The sequence below is a fragment of the Limanda limanda genome, chromosome 17 (assembly GCF_963576545.1).
Source record: "Limanda limanda chromosome 17, fLimLim1.1, whole genome shotgun sequence".
NCBI lineage: Eukaryota > Metazoa > Chordata > Actinopteri > Pleuronectiformes > Pleuronectidae > Limanda > Limanda limanda.
This window is the reverse complement of record NC_083652.1, coordinates 13639074-13648544: the sequence shown is the minus strand read 5'-3', so window position 1 is coordinate 13648544 and position 9471 is coordinate 13639074. Positions and strand designations below refer to the sequence as shown.

At 42.6% G+C, this 9471-nt stretch overlaps 1 protein-coding gene across 1 annotated transcript; it reads right to left on the bottom strand.

Moving 5' to 3' along the window:
* Window positions 1–3790: 3790 nt before the first annotated feature.
* On the bottom strand, window positions 3791–5984 carry kcnj4 (potassium inwardly rectifying channel subfamily J member 4). Its single transcript, XM_061090602.1, has 2 exons — window positions 5956–5984; window positions 3791–5414 (listed from the first exon to the last, which is right to left on the bottom strand). Exons 1-2 carry the CDS (start codon window positions 5976–5978, stop codon window positions 3791–3793), a joined length of 1647 nt encoding a protein of 548 aa, XP_060946585.1. The 5' UTR covers window positions 5979–5984.
* Between the last annotated feature and the right edge of the window lie 3487 nt (window positions 5985–9471).

The window sequence follows — 9471 nt, the reverse complement described above, 5'->3', positions numbered from 1 at the left end:
CGACTTAATAATTAAGCTGAATTCATGACAGGACCAGGAAGAGGGCTGACAGGGGGAAGTCTCTCATTAGTGACACTATTAGTGAGTCATTTTAACTTCATTAAATTCTAGACGGACAACACAAAGCGGAGATGGTGGGCAATTATTTAATAAGAGTGTAGGAACATGTAGGGCATGAAGAAGTGAAATACTTTAATATGGCGATGTGATGAGACTAACTCTATGTCAGAGATGATGGGAACCCTTTGGTGATGAGCACTGAGGTTTAACCTCCCTGAACAACCAGGAACCTGCAGAATCTATGCACTTCATAGACTTTATATTTCCCTGAGCGCCATAGATTTGCAATGTTTTTATTAATCTAACACATTCTCCCTCTGCGATTATTTTTCTTCTTGTTTTTATCCAAACTTCAACACGTGTCCCTGCAGGTCTGAAAAGCTGCATATCACAGAATGAAAAATAAATCAGATTGCGATCAGATTGATGGAAGCAGTACAACATCAACCCTTACTACACCTTTATACTGTAGTTTATTATTTGTCATTTGTCATGAAGTGTTAAATTGTGACATGTACAATATTCCTATGAAAAAAAGGACAACCTTAGAATAGAGAATTTACAAGATGCTTGTGAAGACTCATCCAAGCATCACTTGCATCTTCTCCTCAGTCAGAGATCAGATATAGTTAAGATATGATAAAAGATATAATTAAATATGCTAAAAGATATATTTTCACACAACACACTTTATTTTTCTCCTTTTTTCGACATTACACCGTCAAAGTATTAAGAAAAATCTGACCTAATTTTTCAAATCTGTGATCTATATCAGTTTCCTGATGATTGGCCAGCAGGGGGCACTGACCTCCCCTGCATTAGCTCTGCAGGCCCTGATGACCAGTTCATCCTGATGTCAACACATCTGGAGAGTTTCCCAAAAGACTAGACTCAAAACCAGATGTGTTGCATGTCGCCGGCGTGGATTCCTCCTGTGTGGAAGTTTTCCATCAGTACAATCATAAATCAAGTTTGTGAATTTAATGTCAACTCACGTCTCACTAAAAAAAATAATTCATGTACAAAATGTAGAATTTTATAAAAAACCCACCCGATGTGTTTCAGTCTGTTTTGGAGATTAGATCTGTTTTTCTTTAATTTCCATGAAACTGGGAGGAAGGACGTGATGTGGGTCAGGGGAGAACTCGTTATGTTTTGGTGCAGATCCAGGAATGTTTTTTGACATTTTTTTTAGATTTCTCAGAGAATAATTCCTGGAACTGGATGAAGAAAACAAAGCACGTTTAGGGAACTAATATCTGTGAATGGGAGCAGTGTGGTGCAACTTGAATTCAAGGGAACCGTTTGGCCTGAGTTCTCAGAGTCACATTCTAGTTTTGGTTTCTTTCGACTTCTGCAGTCGTCCATTTTTCTTGTTGTCTCCTTTGTTAATTATGTTTTTACACTGAAACTCAAGACACAAGCAAATGGACAAAATACAAGCACATTAAGAGATTATCATTAATTATATGAATTAAATTCAAGATTATTTTGTCTAATTTAAAAGCAGAAGCATTGAACAATAAGTGCTTCTGTATTTTTTTGTGTCTTCACTTGTTCCGGCATTATTTTACATCGGGTGGGGCTTGGCAATAAAACAACATCTAGATAGAAATATTACAAAATACCAAGATATATTGATATATTGCCTATGCATTGATCAAACACAGGTAGGAGTAAAACATATAATTGATAAACCTCAGATATGTTAAGTGTTTTGCAGTTTATTTGTCATATTCTGCCCATAAAGAAGAGTTTAAAGCTACAACCAACTCTCAGGAGCAAAAATCTGATCCTAAGACATATTAGAAATGATAATGTGACATTTATCGTGAAAATTATAGATATTGACTCAACTGGGAACATTGGTAAATTAAAACCTCCTTGTTAGTGTGCAGGACCTGAATTAGCAGCTAATTAAACGCATGGTTTTTGGAATGAGAAACACCAAAGTGGAGGAGAAGACGGACGGAGTGTTCCCTGCTCTTCTCGGAGCTCCTGCGGTTTCGCTCTTCCCCTGAAATCCTCTGAATGCTTTGTTAACGTAAAGGTCATCAGAGCATATCAATCAGACCAGAGCTGCGTCTCTCAAACAGCTCTTTTACTGCGTCTGCTGATATTCATCTGGCTCCTGCAGCCGCTTTGCACAGTTGATCCATCACAGTGACAAAGCAGAACAGACAACCGACTGTGAATCATCGCTCACAGACAAAATTATCAGTGGCACTGAGAGATTAGTGATTTGTCATGAAATGTTAAATGGTGATATTTACAGTATCAATTAGTTCTGTATTATGTTGAGATCCTGAACAATCTGCCTGTAAACACTGTGAATCCTTTCATTACGATGTTTTGGTGAAAATGACACGAAATAAGGATAAACACGTTGTAAATCAAGATGAAATGACACGGGAGTGTTTATCTGAATGTGAAATGCAACTTCTCCTCAGTCAAAGATCCGATATAAGTAATGATATGATTAAAAGAGATTCATAGTTCAGAAAGAGATCAGACAAATCCTCACTACCTGTTCTTTAAAATGACTTTTCCATCTCTTGACATGAAGTAAAAGACGAACACAAGTTTCCAGGATTTGTGAAAAGACAAGAGATGATGTCTCGAGCTTGCAGAAAGACGATTATTAACAAACTCACTTTATTTTAATGGGACATTGATATCTAGCTTCAGAAACTCAAGACATGTGATCCAGGTTTGAATGTCTCGGCCTGGTTCACTGCTCTATTTGAACCCTGCTGTGATAGAAGTGGCAGCAGAGGCACCTAGTGGCTCCAGATGAGCTCACAGCTTCTGTTTCTCTGATCAGGACTAATTTACCGAAACAAAAGGACAAACAGACAAAATGATAGAAATATTTATTTGCATCAACAGAAGGAAGAGTCAAGTGCTTTGTTCTGGATCATTTTCTCTCCAGTGCTTTTCAATTAGGATCTCAGGGCAGTTTAATCACTGATCAGAGGGAGGTTTATCTTCTGATTTATACAAAGCAGGAAGACTTTGCAGCAGAGAAAACAAACGACTATGTGTTTTATACAAAGGGACATTTACCAACATCGTTTTCCTCTTGTCAGGTCGAGTTAATACACAATTCAACACCAGCTGTTGTTCACTGCCACTCAAAATCCTTCAAACAAGATCAGTCAAGCAAGTTAATATCAAGTTCGAAACTTTAGAAACTTATATGATAAAAGTAAGCGAGTTTCAGGGACGATTGAGGAAGATTGAACGAAACAGACCAGCAAATAAAAGCTGAAAAATCAGGCGTTGCATAGAACTACTGCAGAGCGGGACGAGCCTCAAATACACACACAACTTGAGATTATCAAGCATTGATGGACCACTTTTGATAAAAGAGTCTTATAAATTGAACCTCGTCCTGACTCAGTCCTCTTCATAAGGGAGTAACGTCAAAAGTGCTGTTGCTATCATAGAATCTCATGTTTACATTGACATTAACTAAAGTATGTTTCTAACTATGAAAAATTAGCGTAGAGTCTAAAACAAGATTCAAGTTGCTGCACATTTTCAGTTTTTGATAAATCAGTTTGATTGGTTGTTGTGGCTCTCAGAGGAAGGTCTGCAAAATACGAATATAAAACAACACTGGAAAGGCAAAGGGGTTCAAATATCTGTACATGCAGCTCCAGTTTATTGGGTGAAGAGGGACAAGTGACAGTAACCCCACCCCCCCCCCCCACCCCCCCGCCGCTCTTCAGATCTCTTGCTCTCCCTTGTAGGTCACAGGGTCGAGAGGAATGGCCGTCTGCATGATGTCAAACTCCATCTCATTGTTGTCCATGTCCAGAACACACATGACGCTGTGACTGCCTGGTGTCATGTTGGCTGTGTCCTGGAACATATTTTGGAAGTCTACTGAAACTGAGCTCCGCCTTTCCTCCGGCCTCTCCTTCTCTACGATCTGAGTGGAGTCGAAAATGTCGTCCTCGTCCTCCCCGCAGCTCAGGGCGACTTCGTTCTCGTAGCAGAAGGCGCTCAGCGTCCTGGGAATCAAGTCTTTAGTGGATCTACATGCGGGGACGTGAGAAGCGGCAGAGGAGGCTCGACTCGCGGTCTCGCCGAGTTCTTTGGCGCTGAGGTGAGGCGTTGACGGCACCTCGTAGGTCTTGTGGAAGCGAGAGTAGTCGACCTTGTAGCGGTCGCGGTCCTCGTAGATCACAGGCTCGAACCTGTGACCCCAGAAGATCTCTCGAGCCAGGTAGGAGCTACGGAACTGGGTGGTCATGGCCGTGGCCTCCACCATCCCCTCCAGGATCACCACAACCTCAAAGTCATCTGACTCCAGATCAGCTCGACTTAAAGTGTACAAGGGGCTATCCTTATCTATCTCGTGCACTACAACCAGTGGCGAAACTAGAAACAGCCGGTCGGTGCCCTCGTCGTAGCCCACGTTCAGGTCCATCTGCTCCAAGGGGATGAACTCTCCCTCAGCGGTGACGTACGACCTGATGAGCTGTGCTCGGACATGAGCCTCCACGATGTGGCTCTTCCGCAGGTTGCCCACCCTCCACATGAGGCAGAGTTTGCCGTCGCGCAGGGAGATGACGGCATTCTCAGAGAACACGAGGGTCTGATTCCTCTTCTTTGGCCGCGCCATCTTGGCCATGATGGTGCCAATCGTGAAAGAGTCAATGATGCAGCCGACGATGGACTGGACCACCACTGTTAGCACCGCGGCCGGGCACTCCTCGGTTACACAGCGCCAGCCGTAACCAATGGTGGTCTGGGTCTCCATGGAGAACAGGAGCGCCCCAACCAATCCCTGTACATGAAGTATGCAGGGCATCCTTTGTGGCGGCCCTCCAGCTGTGTGTCCAGGGGCGGGTCCATGCAAGCCCCCGGCCACCAGCCCATCTCCCTTCCCTGTGGGCTGCTCCTCAAAGTCTCCATGTGCCAGGGAGACGGTGTAGAAGATAAGGCCAAAGAAAAGCCAGGACACCATGAAGCTGGTGCAGAAGATAAGCAGCAGGTACCTCCAGCGGATGTCCACGCAGGTGGTGAAGATGTCGGCCAGGTAGCGTTGCCTCTTGTCTTCCATGTTGGTCAACACAACATTACATTGTCCATTTTTCTTAACAAACCTGCTCCGCACTTGGTTGGAGCCCCTTGTCAGAATCTTTCCGTTGTAGTTGTTCATCCCTCCGTGTGTCGTCGTGCTGGACACCACAGATTCTCCTGACCTCCTCCGACTGTCGTCCGTCTCTGTGTCGCAGACTGGGCGCAGCTGGATGTTGGTGGAACTGTGGCCGTTGCAGAGACCTAGGCTGGCGATCCTCTGGCGCTCGTCCACCGGCAAAATGCCTGACACAATGCTGTACCTGTCAACAGCAGAGAGGAGGAGTTAAGAAATGGTAGAAATATGCAGTTTATGGTCGTCTTTTATTAGACACCTATCCTGTCTTCCACCCCTGACATTAGGGAGGCTCCACTCTGACCTCAGGGTTATTGATAACCAATCACATTCATTCAGACTGATCCTGATGTGAATCTAACAAACCTGTCGCTCTCCTTTACACAGAGGATTACCTGCTGGGAAGGTGAGTTCAGTTTAGCCTTGTGAGAAGGATCCTCACAGATTACTGGATTATATCTGAGTCAGTGTCCGTCTTTCCAAAATTAACATAATAATAACATTTTGAAACATTTCAGATTGGTGGAACAGTATTTAAGTCTTTGCAAACCTGATTTTGTATTTAGTTTGCAGCTTTATTTCTACAGTGTCCCTCCAACACATTATATGTCTGTGTTCCTCCGGTGCATCGTGTCGGGACCAGATTCAAGTTTTAATAAAACTCACCAGGAACACATCATCAGCTAGAGAGTTCAGGACAGAATCCTGACCTCATCCTAATCCCTCACCTGTTGGACCTACTTGATCCCATGGCACCAACGATCACTGGTTTGGGGGGGGCAGGGTCGGAGGCCAGACTCTGTCCTGCTCCCAGAGACCAGGTCTCCAGCACCGAGGGGGGTTTGGAGTCAGTGTGAAGACCACTGAGGAGAAAGACATGAACATATCAGTTCTTTACCACTTGTACTTGAAATAACCTGCATGGGAAGCACATACACAGAAGGACCCTGATGCCGTCAGGTTGGAACCCAGAACCTTCTGGTTGTGAAGTGACCGACAACTACAGGAAGAACAAGTAGCTTCAGAAAAATGGGATTATTTAATTCCAGAGGTTTAATGAGAACAAAACTGTCTTGAACTCTTTTTAAACCTGATGTTACTCTGGTTTCATGATGTGTTTAAACATCAGGCTGCAGGCCTGTGTTGTGTTATTTGATTAAATTAAATATGCGGATTTAAGACATAATCCTGATCTGCTTCTGTGAAATGTCTTAAGGAGCAGTGACCTTGTCTGACCCTGAGAAACCATACAGCTATGAAAGGATTATCTTTTCATAATAAGTCTTAAGTCTCGATGTGTTATTCAACAGAGATAGAAATGTACTGGAGCTGAAATCCTGCACGTGTGTGTGGGTGTGATTCATCTGCTAGTGCACTTTGATTGTAAAAGCTGCACAAACATGGTAAACGTCACCGTCTCCCGCTCCGCTGACGCATCTGAGCCTATTTCATGTGACACATATGCTCCATGATACACCTAAAAACCCAAATATCATTAGATTCCATTCCAACTATACAACTTTCCCACTACACACAAGCACAAACTGCGTAACAACGTTTCTCCTGCACGACCCCGGATATTAAATAACACGAGTCGAGCTGAGGACTTATTTTTGTCCAGATATACAAAGAAAATCCTCTCACGTAATCTCTCCATCAGACGGTAAATACAAACTCAACTAGGTTGTCGCTGTTTGTTTTTGTCACTTCTCTCTACGACACATGTGTTTAAAATCATCTCAAAGAAATGAATGTGCTCAGGTTAAAACAATTTGCATCTTTATGTATGAATACTGTGTATGAGGTTTATATAATTATGTGTTGTGTGTGTGTGTGTGTGTGTGTGTGTCTCCTCACAGGTGAGCTCGGCTTCCAACCAACAACCTCAGCTGTGAAACTGCATCTTCCACCTTCAGGCTGTGTCTATAAAAGGAACCAGTGAAGAATCCGACATCGGGGGATGATTCACTGTCGGAGCAACAGGTTTATTACGTTTCGATCGTTGGATTGTTAACAGTTTTATGCAAAAGCTACAGAACGGATCATCATTACTTCTGATGCGGATCTGGATCAGGACTCAGGACTTTCTTCATTATTTAAAGAGATTGGTATCTATCTATGTGTGTGAGAGCAAGGTGATGCAGATCCAGATATAAATCCGGGTCTAGTGGCCTCGGTTCTGTTGCAGCAGAGATGAGACACACGATGCAAACCAGTAAATGGTCACCAGGTAAAACTGGACTTTCACAGAAGCTGGTTTCCATGGGAACCCGTCTCCCGTGGCATTTGGGGGATGGAGAGGAGGGAGTCATCACAGACACAGTGTTTGTGTGTGTGTGTGTGGGGGGGGGGTAGTATGGAGTATTAAGTGCTCTTATCACATGAGTCAGAGGGGGGAGGAGGGGGGGTGGGACTGAAAGGGCACGAGAGCAGCAACACGACATCTACATTCGATCTAAAGTAGATTTTAAATGGGAGGGGGGGGGGAGAGGTGACAGTTAATGGAGACTATGTTTTTCACTGAGTAGAAATGTAAATGAGGAAAAGAGACAATATGTCTGTTTGCTTTATAAGATTTTTTCCAACTGATTCGGTCCGAATTTAACTGAAAAACATTATTAGTTTGTTCTTTTAATTGTCTTCTTTTAATTAAAAAACAATTGACTTTGCAGTTTCTTTTACTGTTTCTCTGCATGACTGACTCCTAACCTTGTAAATCACAGATTAATAATCTCCCACACTAAAATAAGAAAGTGGGGGTCATCTCCTGACTGGTAATCCCTCGGGATTAAGATGAAGAAGTGTCCATTCCCCTAAAGCCTTTGGTAATCACGCCTGATGACACACGATTACATCAGCAAGTTTTGCATCCAGTGTAAATACCTGATCTCTGTGCACAGATGTGGCTTCGAGTGGATCGGCTCATTTTCTCTTTCTCACTGGAGACGAGATTTACCACATTTACCAGTAGTTCCTAGTTTGTTTTTAATATATTATTTGTTGTTTTCTTTCCTGTTTTCATTCAAGTTTGTCTTAAATCGTTTACTTACTGACTTAATTACTCTTTAGTCCTTCTGTTAATTAAAAGCAAAGAATAAGCTTCTAAAATTAATTTACTCTCTTAATGGAAGAACATTGGTGATGTAATTCCCCACAGATGAGGATCCCTCTCACAAAATTAGATAAGATTAACACTCTTTATTAATCATTAGTGAAGATATGTTAATCCTCATTCCCCTGAGCACTTCCCTGTTCATTTCCCTGCGTCAAAAAACCGTGTTAAACAAACACGTGAGAGCAGATCAATACTTCTCCTGCACGGCTTCACCTCTGCTCATCATGGGCCGGCCCACAGAGCAGCCCATCTTTCCCACACCATCATCACATCCCAGACAACCTCAGACTTGGTTTCACTTCACTTTGTCTTTTTCCAGCGTGTCCTATTTTCATATTTGTAAAACTGTATTCCCCCCGGGAGGTGACAGGTCAGTTGCTTATATCGGTCGGACCACATGCTCACTTTTTATCACTTTATCAGGGACAGGTTTAAAAGCATCCCACCACATCCTATTACATCTTATCATCTGCAGCTCATCTGTGCTCGTCACAGCTTTAACCTGCAGCTACGCACTGTTATGAGTATTATTGGTCAGTTTCTGGGGTTAAATGCGTCAGTGTTAAGTATCTGAATGCAAGACAACTTCAGGTCAGGGGGATTTAAACCCTCAACAATGAATTTCTTTACGCTATGCTCTCAAATGAACACTTGGCACATTTTTAAGCTCCTCTCTTATAGTGTACGTGTTAAAATATAATCTTTTTTGAGCATATTTTCTGTGAATTATAGGTATTGTATACAGTTTGTACCAAAAACTGAGATCACAACCCTTTTCAAAACTTAATCCGTTGTGTAAGAAGCTGTTATTATCTGTTATTTTCCCGCCCTCAGGCATCATGAGGCTTCACCTTGAGATAGGATATTTATTTTTGGTTTGATTTCATGACGAACAAATTTTAATAAACAAACCGACCAAAAGCTTGGAAAAGTGGGAGGAGAGTTATTTTTATGTAACAAATCATATCACAATCAGCACCATTGTCTGAATATTGTCCTCATTTGCTTCCAGGTGATGTCATGCCTTAGATTTACAGTATGAGAAGGAATAGTGTGACTGTTCACTTGATCACACACGACTCAGCAGTTTCCATGATGCCTGAGCTTTAGTTTCTCTGACGCAGCTTCT

Bases quoted from the DNA above. Each gene is read 5' to 3' on its own strand.
- kcnj4 (XM_061090602.1), bottom strand. From the start codon at position 5,978: ATGGGATCAAGTAGGTCCAACAG. The intron at 5,415-5,955 runs GTGAGGGATTAG...TGCTGTTGACAG, and splicing joins GGATCAAGTAGGTCCAACAG to GTACAGCATTGTGTCAGGCA.